This window comes from Phyllobates terribilis, unplaced genomic scaffold, assembly GCF_046119375.1.
Source record: "Phyllobates terribilis strain yellow unplaced genomic scaffold, ASM4611937v1 Scaffold_3__8_contigs__length_932513732, whole genome shotgun sequence".
Taxonomy (NCBI): Eukaryota; Metazoa; Chordata; class Amphibia; order Anura; family Dendrobatidae; genus Phyllobates; species Phyllobates terribilis.
In genome coordinates this window covers 390449343-390469795 of record NW_027362763.1, presented here as the reverse complement: position 1 = coordinate 390469795, position 20453 = coordinate 390449343, and the positions used below count along the sequence as shown (strand labels likewise).

At 38.8% G+C, this 20453-nt stretch overlaps 1 protein-coding gene across 6 annotated transcripts in view; it reads right to left on the bottom strand.

The window, feature by feature from the left end:
• ADGRB3 (adhesion G protein-coupled receptor B3) overlaps positions 1 to 20453 on the bottom strand; it is a 1321417-nt gene that overhangs the window by 567533 nt on the left and 733431 nt on the right. For all 6 annotated transcript variants that reach the window (XM_073675497.1, XM_073675498.1, XM_073675494.1 and 3 more), the window contains 2 exons: positions 17522 to 17590; positions 12555 to 12663 (listed from right to left, as the gene is read on the bottom strand). In XM_073675497.1, the coding sequence (XP_073531598.1) occupies positions 12555 to 12663; positions 17522 to 17590 (178 nt within the window). The remainder of the gene's footprint in view (positions 1 to 12554; positions 12664 to 17521; positions 17591 to 20453) is intronic.

Below are 20453 nucleotides of genomic sequence, written 5' to 3'. Positions count from 1 at the left end.
GGATCCGCTACATCTACACCTTCAATCATGAGTGGGAGGGGATGCAGCGGATCCTCTCCAAACATTGGGATATTCTCAATGCGCAACCCTCCCTACGAGAAGCTGTGGGTAATTATCCGCTCATGACCCCCAGGAAAGCCAACAACTTGGGAGACATATTGACACAGAGTCACTACGTCCCCCCTCCTACTAACCCATTTGGATCCCGGGGGCCCAGGACGGGTTTCTTTCCATGCGGCCACTGTCTGGCATGCACTAATGCCGTGCGCTCTGTCTCTTTTACCTCCTCTGATGGCTCCCGTGAATACCATATCCGCAATTATATTTCTTGCGGATCAACTCATGTGGTCTATTATGCGACCTGTGCCTGTAATTTGATTTACATTGGCCTGACCACCAGGGAGCTCAGAGTGAGGATACGGGAGCATGTGCGCAACATTTCTGCAGCCAGGACGGTGGCTGACCCACGGGAACTTAGAACTCTCCCACGTCACTTCCAAAACAAACATAACTGTGATCCTAAATCCTTGAAGGTAAGTGGGATAGACATTTTACATCTGGGTTCCCGTGGTGGCAATTGGGGCAAAATTCTTGCCCAAAAGGAAACAAAATGGATCGCATACCTGGGTACTATGGTTCCCCGGGGCCTAAATGAGGTACTTAGTTTCGCCTCCTTCTTATGATGTGTGTCTCGTCTGTTCAAAATAAGCTCTCCGGCTTTATATATCTGACCCTGGCCTGAAGTTCTATGTTTTTATTCATGTATTTTTTATTATTATTCTAATTATTTCTTTCTTTGTTTCCTCATTATTCCTTCCCTTTCTTTCAGCTTGGAAGTGGGATTAGATCCTTTTCTCTGTGGGAACTTCCATTATTGAACACTTGGAACAGATCACGTGCACCTTATAACTGTTTTATACATATTTATTATGTTATTTCTTTGTTGCTACACACTAATGTTCAATATAAATATACTATGCGGCTATACAAAATACCTCACTTCCCTGCTTCTCCTTTTCTCCCCCTCTTTTATGCGTCTTCCTTCCTAAGCTTAGCATTTCTTGCTACTGCGCTACTCTGTGACTTATGATGCGGTGCGCATGCGCATCGGGTGTGTGGCCCTTGGTCTGGACACGGCTGTCTTCACCCTGGCCGCGCGCTTCCGGTTCACGGTTTCGTGTTTCCGGGAGTACGCTGCGAGGTGACGGCCGCTGCCCGCACTGACAGGCCTCAGCCCCCGGCGCATGCGCCATAGAACATCAGTCACCCATGAGCTTCTGGTCACGTGACCGACATTGCGATCACGTGATCTTGAGGGGAGGCATTCAAAAAGAGCCCGTTCTCATCTGACTTCATGCCTCTTGAGAAAGCCCACATCTATAGTGGCGAAACGCGCGTCGAGGTTTCTTCTTGGCCAGATGGCAACCTGATCTTGCTGTTTTCCTCTAGTCTACCTGCTTTTCCCTCCTGACGTCCCCCTGTGTAACTGACCGGTAAGCAGAACCTTGCAGTGAATATGATTTCACCCTGTGTATGGTCACGCTTGCAGGCAGTGGTCTCCCGCGTTCTCCTCCCCGTCTCCTTTCCTTTGACATTGCTCTCACTCTACTTCTAGGTGTATTAGTCTAGCAAATGGAGTCAGAAGAAAGGAGGCGGGAAGGAGAATGTGCAAAGATGCACACAGACCAGTAGCATTCAGTCAGTCCTAGCTCTGAGAAGTGAGAACAGTCAATGAGAAGCAGGTGAAGGGCCCCAATATGCAAATGAGGAGGTTTAGCAGAGCACCAAACTCTTGGCCACACCAAGGGTGCACCAAAGCCTCCTTATTTGTATATGAATTTAAAGTTATTTTCTCAGGCACTGTACAAGTAACAGGTACAGTGCTGATATGGTTGTGATAGGGGCTAAGTCCCTTACAACACTGTATAGCCCATTTAAAATGCATTTTGGGAGTGACTGACTCTCTTTTACTCTTCCTAAATTTTATGAATACATTAAATTTTGGATAATGCCATTCTCCTTGTCAAAAAGTGTCCCCCTATATAGACACTTTGGTCACTGATTGGACAATGTCAGATTGGAGGAACACAACTTCAGCTAGGAAAGCCCAGTTATTAATTTGTTTTTGAATTTCTAGGAGGAATAATGGAGGAGCCAGACCATACAGAATTGCTGGAAAAGATCCTCCAGAATTGTTATCTCATGAAGAATACAAACATTTACTGCCACAAACATGGCATTAGGAAAAAACTATAGTGGTCCAAAGCTTTATTTACAAGAACCACATTTCTCAACCTCCAATGTTAACAGCAACATAAATCTAAGCTCATTTTCAACATTAATGCTTTGAGTATTTCTTCAAAAGTCTATGTCTTTTATCATTATCAAGTAAGATATTGGGCAACACTTGTGGTTATCGCATCCACATATGAAAATAAATAAATAATAGTAAGAAGAGTACTAAGTTCCAGACCAACACATCACATGCATTTTAGAACAGATTTGTCACATTCATTTTGCGCATGAATCCAAGTTTGCAGAATTTATTGCTGAGCTAGAAGTCGACCTGCTGGCAAATAGAGAAACAATTCATGCATAATATAAACTCTCTAGTCTAACAGAAGTGCTCATGTTTCTACGCTTGGCAGGAGATTGAATATTCTCGCTGTAGCATCATGAAAGAAGTTCTTCATCTTTGTATGTTTCCCTTAGAGGTTCAATTATTTAACAATAAAGGGAAAAAGTTTAAAAATGTTCTTGTTCCTTCTATTTGTAAAGAATGTGCGCAGTATATATACTGTACATACATTGCAAGGGCTGGTTGTAAGTGGAAGAGTAAAAATACTTGTACCATGCAATCTCCTATTAGATAAAAAGCTAGAAATCTTGAGTATTAGGTATATTCTCGAATGAGTTAGCATATTCTTGAATTTTGATGTGTGTCGAGTAGTACAGATAACGGTGCCAGGAAAGAAGTGGCACCAATAATATCAAGTCTGCCATAAGGAATAAACCGAGTGTGGGAATGAAAATGAGTTCCAGCACCATCAGTTAGTAAAATCAAGTGGTATAGTTAATGATCTATTAATTAAGCTAGCTTTTTTCAATTATAGACTCACTTTTCTGCAAAGCATTTACTGTATCATAAAATAATGTCTACGTTAGGCGCTTTCAGTTAACAGAACTACTAGCTGGAAACACATTTTACACAGAATAAATTGAATACAAGAACGATATTATTTCTATAATGACAGATTCGGAGATTGGAGAATATGTATTGCAATCCAGAAAGTGTCTGTTTTATATCCTCTATTACATTCTCAGTTCAGTTAGAAATATACATAAAATACCAATATCCAATTAATTTAGGTTTATCATATTAGATCGTTTGGGAATAAAAATAAGTTTGCAGTAAGCAGGATAAATTCTGTCATACAAAGCAATGTGATAATTATTCCTATGTTAAAAATAAAACTCTAATTACCATGTTTCAAAAACTGAACCAAACTTATATACTATTTATTTTGCATACTTATATTTTGTATGCTTAATTAGCAACGTCATATTCTACAGAGCTGCATATTACTGCATTCCCAATTGGGGCTCACAATCTAAATTCCTTATCAGTATGTCTTTGGAGTGTGGGATGATAACAGAGTACACCCACACAAACACGGGGAGATCATACAAACTCCTCGCAGATGTTGTCCTTGGTGGGATTTGAATCCAGGACCCCAGAACTGCAAGGCTGCAGTGCTAACCACTGAGCCACCGTGCTGCCCTAAGTCATGACTAGAGACAGGCAAAATTTAGAAAATTTGCTTTGCCATTATTTTGCTTAGCTGTTTCCAATGCGCTTTTTTCTGAATATAAGACAATAAAGGTCCAAATTTGAATTCAAATCCCCATTCAAATCTAAAGGGAAATTTTGTCTTTGACAAATCATCCAAAATTTTCAGATTTGCTCATTTTTAGACCAACAAAACAACAGTTATTGCTCACAGAATTCACTAGTAAACTGCGTAAACGGACCTGCGGTGCATGTTTGAAATCCACAACATGTCAATTTCTTCTTCTGAGTACGCTGAGTTTTAGGTGTTGACTTTCCCCATAGAATCCTTTTAAATCAGCAGGAAAAAACCTCGTGTTCTTAGTGTTTTTTTCACTTTGGAAGCATACTAAAAAGCACATGTAATCCACACATAACTGTATCCAATAGAGTTTCACCAAAGACAAATACAAGGAAGTATGCACAACAAAGCAGATTTATTTAACAGATTATATACCAAAAAGAGACAAAAGCAGCAACATCAAAAATGGGGTAAAAATGCATGTAAAAAATGCACTAAAAAAAGCAATGAAAAAAACACAAGTAATTCACCAAATACTCATCATGGGAACGTAATCTAACACTGGATTCACACATCCAACATTCATGACAGTTTGAATACGGACTATGATGTCCAAATTGGCCGCGGGTTTATTGACCTGAATTCAAGAGCAATCAAAACGAATAATATATGAAACATTTCATACAGAATACTGTTAATTCATTCATACAACCTGAGATACTCTCAATCTCTTCCAATCTCACTATTATCATTTTCAACTCGCAGTTTCCTGGTCGTTACATAATGAATTCATGGTATGTAAATATATATTATCCAAGTGAATGAGCAATTATACTATTGAAATATTTTATGAATTATTGAAGGTCTTAATTGAAAAAAACCTTTTGGGTGAATTGTGGTGCTAGGATTATTTCTGTTGGTTTTAACTGCATAAGAAAATAATGAAAGCTATCTGAATAACATTCTATTAGCTACAATATTTGATTAAATACAACGGCTTCACGTATGCCAATGAGGCTGCTGAGTTTGGGTCAGGAGAGCTGCGGCCGGTATGGAGATTGTGATCAGTACTTTGAACAAGAATGGTGGATGTGTGAAACCAGCCTGATACTTCAAGCTTTATCTTGCATCAGATATTGGTCTGAAGAGACATATCCTGTTTCTTTTTGCATTTTTGAGGAGGTGATATGTTCTTTACTGTGATGTAAGTTCATCTGAAATATCTGAACAATAAGATCACACAATGCTGATGTCAATGATTGTGTTGGCACAGCGGGATGTTTTTTCTTCAATTGTCCAGTGATCCTTTTTACCATCCATGTATCTTATCCATCGAGACTGTCTTTGTTTTATATATATATATATATATATATATATATAATGTAGCTGACTACTTTCCCCACCATCTGCAATCCCATCACCTGCTCTGTTGTATCAATCATACTAATCCCCCTTCCTGACATATGACATAAAAAGCATGTACCATATTTTTCGAGCTATAAGACTCCCTTTTTTTCCCCCAAATTTGGGAGGAAAATGGTCTGAGTCTTATAGTAAAAAATTTAGGTTACCGAGGGGCGGCAGCGGTGGAGCGAGATCACAGGAGGCAGGGTTGCCGAGGCAGGAATGGGTCAATGCTGTGGACCCTGTGTTGGGAGGAGGGGATGTCCCAGTGGTGCGAGACAGGATCTCTCAGTGGTGGGCTTCAGGGAAATGTTGGCGGTGAGAGGCAGGAGCGGGGTCGCCGCTTTGCACATTGACCTCACAGTGGGCTTAAAGAAAATGGTACCATGTTAGCACATGCACAGATTTATATCTTGGCTCAATGACGAGCTGAGATCTCAATCTGTGCATGCCCCACCTTCGGCACCATTTTCCTGAAGCCCACCAACGGGAGATTTATGTGCACAGTGGGGACTCTGCTCTTGCCTTGCACTGCTGACGTTTTCCTGAAGCCCACCACTGACACCCTGCCTCACACCACCGGGACACCCCATCCTCTCAGCCAGGGTCTGCAGCATCGCCCCACTCCTGCCGCCACTGGCTTCCTGCAGCGGTGACCCTGCTCCTGTCTCTTGTGACTCCTCTCCACCGGTAACCTAAATTCTTTCTATAAGACGGACCTTCATTTTCACCTTTAAATTTTTTTTTCTATTTTCTTCCTCTAAATTTGGGGTGCATCTTATAGTCCGAAAAATACGGTAAATGCTTGTAGATATTAAAAAATGTAAGAATTGCTAATTTTCAGTTATCTTGCCTTTCCAAAAATGGAATAATAAAAGTGATCAAAAATAGTATGTGCATCAAAAATGGCACCAATACAAACTAAACCTTGCCTTTTAGCTCAATTAATTATGCATTATATGGCTACAGAAAAAGAAAGAATTATGGCTCAATCATTACAATACCACTGCTCCTACGTGTGATTTGTGCATGCTGGTTAGAACAAAAGATATATAGCTCAAATTAAGAACATGTTGAACTATAAAGAATATGCAGCACAGTGAACAGTCTACGCCGGGGCAAAAAATAATAAGTAAATAGACTTTAAATAGCTGCTTCTCATCTCTTGATGAAATGCCTCTAACAGGCCATGAGTCAGGATTAACTTGAGGAAATGTGAAGAACTACCATTGACTTTAGTAGTAAATCTCCCAAGTGTCATTAAAATGTCCCTTTGGGCTGTGAAGCTTTCTAATAGTTATATTTCATTCAAATGCAAATCAATCTATTTTATTGGGTAAGTGCTGATCTGCATTTCTACAGGGGGAGATCCAAAAAATATGACCCATTGGGGGTACTAGAGGATCAAAATAGAGAAATTCTTCTATAATAAATCCACATCGTAGCTGAATGAAGCATTGGAACAAACTCATATTCCTGTAACATCTTGTCCTTGAGATGTAAAACAATATACACTAAAGAGAGAGACTCTGCCTCACGGATAGTGAATTTCTTTTATTGCACTGTGCAGACTCGCAAAATAAAGTTCTATGTGGCTGGCCAGCAAGCCTCTTTTTATTCTATTTTCTTTTCTGCAGACAAAGTAGAATATTACACCAAGAACAGATAAATCAGTGTTTAACTCTTGGTTTCAATCCTGTGCAGCAATTAAAATCAACCTCAGTGCATGTTAAAAAAAGAGAATTATTCTATGTATACAAATAAAAAATTTCCTCCTTTCCTCCTTGTATTTCAGGAAGTATATGGTCATATATTAGAACTTGGCTCTCCATACTCATTACTGGGTGATCTTGTGCTCATCTACAGTAGCCAATATAAAAATGCAGAGCTACAGTGTAAAAACATGAGTCCCCAAATAGCCAGAAAGCAGATCACACGCTACCTTAGACTTTGCCTTAACAATACATCTCTGCTTAGGTCAATTATTAGAGCTGTACCTGTTATTTATTCCTTTTTGTCTCTCAAGTAGCCACTATAAAGTCATGTTCAATTGAGCTCCTTTAACTATTACAGCTTGGTATAAGACTTTATTATCTAGGACGCCTTCATTAATCTGATAAAGCTTCTTCATCTGTTTTTATTTTTTACTTTTAACCCCTTCCTGACCAGGAACCTAAAGGGAATCTGTCACCAGGTTTTTCTTACCCCATCTGAGAGCAGCGTAATGTAGGGGCAGAAACCCTGATTCCAGTAATGTGTCACTTGCTTTACTGGTTGCTGCAGTTTTGATTAAAAACTGTGTTATCTGCTGCAGATTTAGCAGTTCTTTGAATGCTGAGCTCTGTATAACTCCTCCCACTCCACTGATTGGCAGCTTTCTGTGTACACTGTACATGGGCATAAATCTGCCAATTAGTGGTAGAGGCGTGGTTGGACTACCTGGCATAGTAGTGTAGTCCTTCAATAATAATCTCCTGATAATAAAAGAGAGATTTTATAAAAACTACACCAAGCAGATCAATAAGTGATACATCACTGGAATCAGTGTATCTGCCCCTACATTATTCTTTCTCTTAGACACAAAACCCTGGTAATAGATTCCTTTTATTTGGGGTATTATTTAAAGGGGTATTTGCATTTTAGTTATTGAGGTCTGTCTCTATGCAGCAGGTAAGAGTGGTGGGGATTGCGGTTAAAGCCAAGCATAGCTATGATACACTGCTCTTATTTTTGGACTTTTTTCTGAGTTACAGAAACGATGTAGCACAGTGAGCAACGAGCATTACCAAGTTTCTATTCACTACTTGGTACTCATTATAAAACCACTTCTTTTCTGCTCAGACTTCCCGATTGGCTATGAAAGCTGAGGACCTGACCTGGTCCTGCAAGATTTCAGGAGCTTGATGATGTGAAGTCAAACAGTGTCGCTGCAGATTAGAGAGCCGTGCCGCCATCCAACAGCTTGTTTTGATTTTAATAAAAAATAGGTAGTACGTATTACATATTAAGACAGCAATTCCTGGGATTTTTTCAGTCAATGCAATAAATATACGGTAAATTATAGGATGTAAAACCTGATTAGTTACCATGAAAATATTGGCATCTTCACGAGTGCAGAAATGTAAATTAACAAAGTGATGGGGGCTATATTTGCATTTTAGGCTCAGGGGACATATATAGGCCAACACTTTATATGAGGTCTGGGTTTACCACAAACATCATTTATTTACTTCATCTTGTATTATTAATCACATTTTTACTTGATTAGCCCTTTAGTTAATAATAATGATTTGCATACTTCTTTAACAAAATAAAAATGATATGTAATATTCATTACAGAGATAGTTAAATTTACTCAAAAGAAAAGGGATTATAAAGTGTATTATTTTCCATTTGATTGTGCAAAGTGATCTCTTAAGGAAGATAACAAGGTTCCCCTGAGAGAACTTAGATTCCTCAGAAATCTCTAATGATGTTGATGTTAACATTTTTTGATAATCATGCACAATCACAAGGAAACATTATTGTGTAAGTGGAAAGTATTTGAAGGACAACTTCATCATAAAGGTTTTTATTTGATAATATAATGAAAAATGAAAACCTTTACAGTAGCTCAATATTTTCTCCTTGGTGGTGTTACCCAAGTGATAAAATTGACCCTGTCTCTGGCTACAAGGAGTTCTTTTTTAATATATAGAGGCATTATCATTGAACAACAAAAGTATACTCGAGGGAAGTAAACTTGTATAACTAATATGAGTAAGATCTCTACTTAGGTTGTAGAGGGTAAAACATCAATTTTTACGCTTTATTAGATGACTTTTTAGCCATTCTTAAAAGCGGTTGTCCACTACTTATTGTCCCCTCCCCAATGTATCCCCCCAGGGTCCATAAGTGTTTTTGTAATTACCTTGCGGTGCAGTTACTGCCTGTGAGTGGCGCTATCGCTGGCTGCTCACAGGCATCACGTGACCCCTGGCTGCAGCCGGCTCTGACATCCGCTGACGTCACGTCAAGTCCAGGCTGCAGCTGAGGGTCCCTCTTCTGCGTTCCACCGGTGGCTGCTGGGCTGTGGGCGGAGTTACCCTTCACGTCACACCCGGAATCCATCGCGGGCTCTGCCTCTCCCCATTCATTGGGAAAGCGCGCGGTGGATGCTGGGTGTGACACAGGAGAATAACCCCGCCCACAACCCAGCAGCCATCGCAGGGACCCCTGCGCTGAGTCACGCCTCAATTGTTGTAACGTCAGCGTGGGGTCACGTAATGCCTGGGAGCAGCCACCGATAGCGCCACTCATAGGCAGAACTTGCAACAGAAGGTAATCACAAAGACGCTTATGGGCCCCGGGGGGATACATTGGGGGCATAATAAAAAGTTGTGGCCAACTTCTTTAATAATGACATACAAAATCAGCAAAGCTGCCCTTATATTAAAAGTAAATGGTTTTTTTTTCATTCTTATCCTTATGGAATGAGACAGACTACAATATAGTGCTTTATACCATTCTACTTTGCACACTGCATTTGCACCACAATCGATATGTAAGTGTAAATGAGGTCTTGATTCATTAAAGACTTGACCCTTTTTCTTTGTTTCCTTGTCAGTAACTGCTTGCTAATTTTAAAGTTCTTATTTACAGTAAATGAGTTCCCAATTTAGCAAAGCTGTGCAAAAAAACTCCTGGTTTGACCAAGACCATCAATTTCTTTACATGGTAACATTTCTGGAACAGGAGCCTACAACTTGATTTGAGGGCAACATGTGGCTCGCAGTACAAAAATATTGATGGAATTCCCTTGAGGAAAAGGAGAGAGGCATTATCTAAGTGTAGTAAGTGAGGATATGATCATTAGGTGAGAAACACAATGTGTGCTCATCTGAACCGGCTGTGCTAATTGAGGCAAAACACTAGGAATGGTTTGCTCAAGATTAAGTGGGGTGCAGCTGACCTGGTGTGCTGTAGGAAGTCCCTCCAATGGAGTTCCAGCACTGTGTAAAATCAACAAAGGATCCAGGTGTGTGCTGCTCCCACAATGCCTAGACTCACACCTGAGGAAGGCTATTAACAGCCGAAACGCGTTGTGTTTTAACTCTGTTTTTAATCAAAAAACTTTTTTTTACATTGGAGATACTTTTTGTCAAGACTCCAATTGTTATCTTCTCCATTGTGGGAGCGCCACACAACTGGATCCTATGTCGATATGTTGCCTGCATTGCTAATTTATGTGGCTCCCATCTATCTGTATACAAATACCGTAGTTTCTGCTTAGACAATCATGAAAGATATGGCTGATAACAGACAGGTGAATACTTCTGATGCAGAGACTGAAATAACATAATGTCACCTTGTGCCTCCACTCCTCTGAAGTGACGGGGATTTTCAATTCAGCTAGAAGTGGAACTCCCCCATATACTGTCTCTAACTATGTCATAAATTTCAAAGATGATCATACAAAAATTGCTTAATGGGATTAATATTTTAAATCCAATGACCAAAAAAATCCCATTTTATCCCATTCAAAATGAAACTAAACTTTTAATGGTTAAATTAAAAATATGAGTAACTAGTACAAATCCTATGTTAAAGTGCACTTTAAAATTGCACTCTGTGTCTTATTGGTTCTACCTATGTTTAAATGTATCCCGAGAGGTCAAATTGCTACACTAGTTGAGTCATTCAATTGTAATGTACATATGGATAGATCAACCTATTTGTTTTTATATAGGTTTACAGCTCCAATTTCCTAAATTTATATATCTAGTGTAAAGCAAAAGGACTGACGTCCATTATCTAACCATCAGGGATAGTATCCTATTTTGTAATGTCTAATGACCAGAGGAACAGGGTGCTATTAAAACAGACAAAGAGCCTTTCCAACATATTTCACCCTTACGGGCTTCATCCGGGAAGTGAGGCAAATTTGATGTACACTTTAACGTATAATTTGCACTAGTTGCTCATATTTTTAAAAATTATGCTTTACTTTGGATTGGTTAAAATTTGATTTTTTTTTTACTTTTGGCTATTATATTTAAAATGTAAAAGTTGGGTATATCCCTTTATGTTTGGCAATGTGTCAATCTAACACCATATCAGAACTAAGTCAACAGTCAACACTGTTCCCTACAATATTAGGGTAGCTCCTCCACTCTCATGCAAAGTAAGTGAGTCCAATGCGATGCAAATAACATAGGCGCACAATGATAATGGTGTAGCACGTGGCACCAAAAAAGCTAAGACTTATAGCTGTATAACATATGAAGTGTTCAAATATCTATAGGCCAAAAAGGAAATGGTTTTCTTATGTTACCTAAGTAGTTACTCTGTAAACCATCACCTGGAATCTTATACTGGCCATGCAAATTAAATTAAGGTAAAGTAGCCCAATACCTCTAGCTTATCAAATGTGATGGTGACGTGATTTAATGGCACTAATTTATATGTATTTTAGGTTCACCCATTGCACCTATTATTGAGGATTTCCCTTTATACTGCACTGACCTTCTATTCTAAATATGTCTTCTAGTAGATTAGACAATCAGATTCCTATGATTTGTCACATTCCCCTCTATCATCTGACATTGTGACAATAAGATGGCAGTGAAGTATCTGTGGAAGACTGTACTAACAACTACAGGAGGTAGAAACCTTTCTTATTATTTGTCACAAAATCATCTACTCAACACATTTGTCAAATTAAAGACAAAGTTATCATTCACTTTAATGTCAGCTAACTGGGGTGACACCAGTCAAACATGTCGAGTGTGTTTGGATGTCTCTAGGGATCTCAAAGAAGAGAAGAATCTAACAATTGGATTTCAGCATGCTTATTGTTTTGTTCTTAAGGGAGAGAAGCTTCTGTGAGATGTGTCGGAGCCAAGCATGCATGTTTACGGAAGTGTCCATAGAGAGAGCTTTTGGTTTGACCAACAATTAATTTTTACATATGTTCAGTCGAAGAAGAAGATACCCACCATACATGGCCAATTTTGTTTTAAAATACCACTTAGGTTGCACTTGTTTTTACAATAATGGTAACCGCAAAAATAAATTGGCAGAAATAACAATATCTCTGTAAATTAAATAAAATATAATTATTACACTTTGACTACTGATTTTCCATTGAACGGCCATGTTATTAATACCCAAATAGACATGTAGTCATAAACTTCTTCTTTAAATGAATAGAAAAAGTATTTAAGTTCTTCTTCAGGAGTGGGTTCTTGACACATAATACTTCTAAGGATTAAAAAGCATTCTTGGGAAACATATACTTAATCAAAAGTTGATTCTTACCTACATTTCCTGTTGTGAGATAAGAATTCTGAAAATCCATCATTCCCATTCCGACAATGTGTATAAAATCTTCAATGACCTGCATCAGTTCTATCGAGCCTGGGTAAATCTAGAATTAAAGATTACAGTGGCAATAGCAGACAATAGGTTACATAAGCTAGAAGGACATGACCTTGCTGCTGAATGTCCAGCAGAGAACCCTTACGTATTTACTAGCCTAAATCATGCAGAATTGATAATATACCTGTCCATTGAGGGTCAGAAATATACATTATTATAAAACATGTTTGGAAAATTTAAACCGACCTCATCCTTATAAATGTCCTCACAAAAGCAGCTGCAATATTGGAATTTTGTAAGAAATTGGATGCTGCTATACATCCAATCCATATATAAACCATAATTACTGGCTTGTTGCATTGACAATTACTTTGTGAAGGATGTGCTAGCCTCTGCAGCTGCACTTCACAGAATGTCATCCATAGCTGCCATAGAGAAGCCAACATATCGGAAGAATAGAAGAGGCTGCACAGCAAATACTAAGATGCTAAGCATACATTGCAGTGATAACACTTGTATCTTTTACTACGGGGTCTCACAAACATGAAAGAACAGAAGCTACAGCGCTGTTAACAGGCATTCTCCCTGCTCTAACACTGCAAAATAATTGTATTGGGATCAACAAAGCAGCCATTTCTGCGGCACTCCACATACTTGTTTCCATGACAACTCGGGATGCCTTGCAGCTGACTCATACGCTCAGACAACAGCTTTATACCTTTGTTTGGTACTTTTCACCGATTAGCCATTTCTTATATTTTACACACATCGCTGTCAAATTAATGGGTAACATTATCAAAATTTTCCCAAAATGCAAACATATTAGCTTATGGTAATTTTAGCAGTTTCAGTAATTCAATTTTATTGAGTCATGAATCACACGGGCATATTCACAGCTTTTATGACACCGTACACCCTTCAAAAGATGTAATGGTAATAATATAAATGAAGAAATATTTCAAACATATTGAACAAGTCTTCAGAGGAACAGATGCTTAATAGCCATCCAACTGAACAGGCTTTACTGCAGAAAGCTAATAAGGACTGTGGTAGAATTAATTGTCAATTCTATAGAATGATTAAAGAGAGGGTCCAACTTCGGAGCCCTTATAATATGTCAAGGGATTGCATCATAAGCAATTTTCTAGTATAAATCTATTGCCTAATTTTTTCTTTATGAACAGATAATAAGAAGGAACAAATGAGGTCTGAATAAATTCCCAATTGCTTCAATTACAACCACCAAAGGGGTCTAATCATCATGAATGAAGAGGAGTTGATGTGGCGGACATCCCCATATCATAATAATCCATCTGCTTAATTCATTTTTAAACTGCACTGAAAAAAGTTTCATAGAAAAAGACAGCATCCCACCTGTAAAGGGAGTTAGGTCAGTAATAGAAGCATCTAAAGCGATGGCTTTTAACACAGCATCCTAACAATATATCTACGCTAAAATGGATTTCAGCTGAAATGATTTATCTGTCTATTATATGATTTATCTGTCTATAATTTCACCCTCATTTCAATTAGTTTGATAGTTAAATTATAATTTACAATGATAGGGTCTTCCAATTAAGACCATACCTTCTATATTAGGTCATATACCGTGTTTCCCCAAAAATAAGACAGGGTCTTATATTATTTTTTTGCTCCAAAAGAAGGGTCAGGGCTTATTTTCAGAGGATGTCTTATTTTTTTCTACAAACAACAATTCACATTTATTCTTGAAAAAAAAAATCAACATTTATTAAAATATAATCATCACACACACTGCACATACATACTCGGATACAGTGGGGGAAAAAAAGTATTTAGTCAGCCACCAATTGTGCAAGTTCTCCCACTTAAAAAGATGAGAGAGGCCTGTAATTGACATCACAGGTAGACCTCAACTAGATAAAATGAGAAAACAAATCCTGAAAATCACATTGTCTGATTTGGAAATAATTTTTTTTCAAATTTTGATGGAAAATAAGTATTTGGTCAATTACAAATAATCAAGATTTCTGTCTCTCACAGACCTGTAACTTCTTCTCTAAGAGGCTCCTCTGTCCTCCACTCATTACCTGTAGTACTGGCATCTGTTTGAACTTGTTATCAGTATAAAAGACACCTGTCCGCAACCTCAAACAGTCACACTCCAAACTCCACTATGGTGAAGACCAAAGAGCTGTCGAAGGACACCAGAAACAAAATTGTAGCCCTGCACCAGGCTGGGAAGACTGAATCTGCAATAGGCAAGCAGCTTGGTGTGAAGAAATCAACTGTGGGAGCAATAATTAGAAAATAGAAGACATACAAGACCACTGATAATCTCCCTCGATCTGGGGCTCCACATGACATCTCACCCCATGGGGTCAAAATGATCTCAAGAATGGTGAGCAAAAATCCCAGAACCACACGGGGGGACCTAGTGAATGACCTACAGAGAGCTGGGACCAACGTTACACAGGCTACCATCAGTAACACACTACGCCGCCAGGGACTCAGATCCTGCAGTGCCAGACGTGTCCCCCTGCTTAAGCCATTACATGTCCGGGCCCATCTGAAGTTTGATAATGAGCATTCGGATGATCCATAAGAGTACTGGGAGAATGTCATATGGTCAGATGAAACCAAAGTAGATTTGTTTGGTAGAAACACAACTCGTCGTGTTTGGAGGAGAAAGAATGCTGAGTTGTATCCAAAGAACACCATGCCTACTGTGAAGCTTGGGGGTGGCAACATCATGCTTTGGGGCTGTTTCTCTGCCAAGGGACCGGGACTACTGATCCGTGTAAAAGAAAGAATGAATAGGGCCATGTATCGTGAGATTTTAAGTGAAAACCTCCTTCCATCAGTAAGGGCATTGAAGATGAAATGTGGCTGGGTCTTTTAGCGTGACAATGATCCCAAGCACACCGCCAGTGCAATGAAGGAGTGGCTTCATAAAAAGCATTTCAAGGTCCTGGAGTGGACTAGCCAGTCTCCAGATCTAAACCCTAGAGAAAACCTTTGGATGGAGTTGAAAGTCCGTGTTGCTCAGCGACAGCCCCAAAACATCACTGCTCTAGAAGAGATCTGCATGGAAGAATGGTCCAACATAAAAGCAACAGTGTATGCCAACCTTGTGAAGACTTACAGAAAACGTTTGACCTCTGTCATTGCCAACAAAGTATATACAAGTATTGAGATGAACTTTTGTAATTGACCAAATACTTATTTTCCATCAAAATTTGAAAAAAAATTTCTTTCCAAATCAGACAATGTGATTTTCAGGATTTGTTCTCTCATTTTGTCTCTCATAGTTGAGGTCTACCTATGATGTCAATTACAGGCCTCTCTCATCTTTTTAAGTGGGAGAACTTGCACAATTGGTGGCTTGGACTTATGTTTGGACTTATGTTTTTTCTTGTCAGGGGAGGAAAGAAGGCACTACTATTGCTGCAACCCACTAAATTGCCACTTTTACTTTAAGGGGGCACTTTCGGGAATTACAACTGTAAGGACAAAAGGGAGACATAATTGTATAAGAGGCAAAAAAGGCATTTTACTGATTGGAGCTCAATGGCAACGCTTTTTACTGTATTGGGGGCACATAAAAGAAAAACTAATATTATGGGATGGTCACAAAATAAAAGGGGGGGTTTCTATGTTTGAGGCAAAGAAGCGGTCATTATTCAGATTAGGCATTAAAAGGGCATTATTGCTGAGCGGGAGACCTAAAGAGGTCACTATTACTGTGTGGGGAGGCACTTAAAGCGGCACTAGTTGCACTTATGTGACACAAAAAGGAGTACGAATTAATGATATTGTTGCTGTGTGGGGCACTTCGGATAAAAAGTTTTTACGAGAGTGGGGAATTGGTTCTGAGGATACTGGAAGAGTCAGGAGCTAAAGATGTTTGCGTGCCAAAATATCCATACTATTCATGAAGTATTCATGCCTCTTTGGGTAGGACAGAGAATTACAGTATATTGCCTTTCCCTGAATTTAACTGTACTATAATCATTTTTAGGGGCTACATAGCTAATGTGTAGAGCCAGTATATGGGCACTTTATAATTGTAATATTGGCTTTATATAGTGTTTTCAGTAACAGTATATAAGTATTATTTAGACACTATGTAATGGTAGTATATTGTGATTACCTGGAAGTATTATCTGTCCCTTTCTAGTGTTATTATTGGTAATGTGAATCTTGGGTTTTGTGCAGTAATACTATGGTGATATTTTTTATTAAGTGGTAATATTTTGTAACTGTATGTATGTACTATATAAAGGTATACTATCATACATAAATTAGTGCTTTGAAGAAGTACCTTATTTTTGGACTCCATAGTTCTGATTGGTCTATTGCAGAATCAGTGTATATAACCTGTCATATGTTACACATTAAATTATATTTTTATCTTTTTTTTTATCTATGGGGGCATTTGCTTTGGTCTTTATGCCTATGAGCTGTAAAGATTTTTATGACTATAGTACATAGAGAAAATAGGCATTACTGGATGACCTTTTTTTCTGATTATCTCCAAGGGAGTGTAAAACCATGCACAACCACATTCATATGTGCAATAATTTGTCTGTATAAATGATAAAGGGTCCTTTGGGTTCTCCTGATTAGAGGAGGTCTCTGGGGGTTGGACAACCACTTTGATGGCTAATGATAAGATTAGATCATCATTTTGACGTCCAAGAGGAACCCTATTGTTTCACATTGGCTATATATACAAAAAAGTATAATTATACAAGAATGTAGTGTTTGAATAATAATTTCCATAACCTAATCATGAAATTAAAACAACAAATTTAAATGAATTCCAACCATTTACCACTCTTCTTTTGTAAATCTTACACAATGTAAAACAAGTGAAAAGAAGGGGAGAATAATTCAAGTCAATTAAATCATTATACTTGTCTTACCTGTTGTGCATCTTCCCACTTTTCTTTGTTCTCTTCATCCAGGAGGTTGCTAACTATTTGAAAGAAGTTCTGAAAAAAATATATGTCATTATGCTAAAAGTGATAGGCAATTATACACATTCAGACTAAGTATGACTAACATATTTTATAAAAATATCTTCACAATACATGACATCTATAAACCTTTCAGCAGAGGTGATTTACTGTATATATTTCATAGACTTTACATTTGACTTCTTGGGGTTAAAATGTATGTCCGCTATGATTCCAAATGTGGTAAAATGTTGAAAAAAATTAAATTTCTTCCATTATTTTGGAGATTTGCTTTTACGGTGTTCATTGCTCAGTAAAAAATAGATTGGCAATATGTTTCCTCAGGTCAGTAAAATTATGGCAATAATAAATTTATAAGGTTCTTTTTTAACACTTATTTTTTTGTATTTTGCTTTTTTATTATCTACATTTCTGTCAAAACAGTGGCCACTATCTATCATTAGCATCACTTATTACCAAATCTCATAGTGATACTGTAGAATTTGTAGCATTATTAGAAGAACGAGTCTTTTTTTTAACTGGTCTAACTTTTTGATTGTGTGCTGTTTGTATATATTTGGTTTATTGCTTCCATCATGAGATGAATTTAATGACCTTGCCAAACCATTTCAATTTCATATTCATATTTTGTATCTGGGTCTTGCCCATTGCTCTTGCAAACATGCCTATGTATTGTCTAAAATGTAGTAGATCTGAATTGGTCACCGTACTGTCTCCTTGCTGTGAAGTGATGACATACTTTTTTAGTATTGTAGAAAAGAAGAATGAAATTGTGGCACTCACCCGTGCATAAAAATTCAGCAACTTTCAAACCTCAAAAATTAAAGCTTGTGTTAGAACTCTCCTGTTAGTTTTTTTTTAGTTTGCTGGTCACATGACCATTTTTGCCTATTTAATCCGGCTCCGCCCTCCTGGTCTTGCTGGACTTCATTGTATTTACTACTCTTGAGCTAGCTTGGTGCTCTGTTGCCCTTCTCTGTTAGTTTTGCTAGGTCTTCTGATCTCTATGCTTTTTGTTGTGTGTTGGTCTTTGACTGCTACTATTTCTGCTAGGAGGTGTCCAACTTATCCCAGTCCCTAGTTCTTGTAGGGATCCCTCCCTCACATCTATAGGTCTTCGTTCAGACTAGCCGAGGACTTTAGCGGTTCTGATCGCAGGATCAGGTTCCCCGTTACATCGTAGGGATCTAGTTTAGTTCTATTGTAGGGACAGTTCTCCTGTCTTTCCTTAGTCCCTGTAGCAGATCAAAACAGTAAGTCCAGCCCTATTTTTGTTTGAGACCCGGATCCTCTGGTGATGAATCACAGCGCATAGGGTTCATAATGTCACTTTTGCGCAAAGATCCTCAGGGATGGGCCTTCTCTCTCCAACCTAGTGATCCATGCTTTAGATCAGTGGATAGTTTTTTTTCTGCTTTGGGTTTGTTGTATGATGATCCTGATCGTGTCTCATCTGCTGAGTCTGAATTGAGACGTTTGAGGCAGGGATCAGGTAATGTGGAAAAATATTGTTCTCACTTCCGTCGGTGGTCTGCCCAGGTGGGGTGGAACGATTCAGCTTTGAAAAGCTTGTTTCTTGCAAGGGCTAGGTGAAAGGGTTAAGGATTTACTGATTGCTTATCCCACACCTGGAAACTTGCAGGAGGCTATGCAATTAGCTATACGGGTGGACAGGAGACTGCGTGCACGGGTTAATGAGAGCAAATCCTCTGCTATGTCAGCTCCGAGTCTTGAGAGGGTCTTTGCTGACAATGGAGGGCCGATGGAGATTGGGGCGATGCCACCCCGCTCTCAGGAAAAAGATCGCAGGCTTTCTGAAGGCTTGTGCTTCTATTGCGGAAATTCTGGTGATTTTATTAAGAACTGTGTGCTTCGTTTGAAGAAAGAAAAAAAAATGGTCAGTTATGCCCGTATTGCCTGTTTAAATTCTAAGGGAGTATTCCTATCTGCCACTACTGCTGCTCAGGATGAATTAATTGAATTTCGGGTATTTGTGGATTGTGGTTCTACTCTGAATGTGATTGATGGGGGATTCTTGGAAAAACTTAGATTAGAACCTAAAACTTTGTCATCCCCTATTGCTGTGGTTTCTGTTGATGGCTCTCCCTTGAAGAGTGTTACTCATAAGGTCTGTGAATTTCCCCTCACTATTAATGGTATTCACCAAGAAAATTTGGATTTGGTGGTATTGGATAATTTGCCTTCTCCAGTAAAATTGGGGTTACCCTGGTTAAAATTGCACAATCCTGTACTGGATTGGTCTACCAATGAAATTAAGTCCTGGAGCCCTAAGTGTTATGACAAGTGTTGTAACGGACGTATTGCTGCTGTGGATAAAGGGGAATTGCCTGTACCTATTCAGGATTTTTGGAGAGTTTTTTCTGAGGAGGAGTCACAAATTTTGCCTCCCCATAGAGACTATGATTGTACCATTGAATTTGTCCCTGGAGCGACTCTTCCTAAAAGTCGTTTATTTAATCTTACTATTCCTGAGAGAAAGGCTTTGGAGGAATACATACAGACAAGCTTGGCCGCCGGTCACATTATGCCTTCCAAGTCTCCTGTGGCTGTTGGATTTTTTTTTGTAAAAAAAAAAGATGGCGGTTTACGTCCTTGTCTGGACTTTCGTGAGATTAATAAAATTACTGTACGCAATCCTTACCCACTGCCATTGATTCCTGATTTATTTAACCAGTTAGTGGGGGCCAAGTGGTTCTCTAAAATTTATCTCCGGGGGGCATACAATTTGTTGCGCATGAAGGAGGGTGATGAATGGAAGACTGCTTTTAACACTCCTGTGGGTCATTTTGAGAATCTGGTTATGCCTTTTGGTCTTACTGACGCGCCCCCTGGGCCAGTGTTGTTTGGGGGATACCCG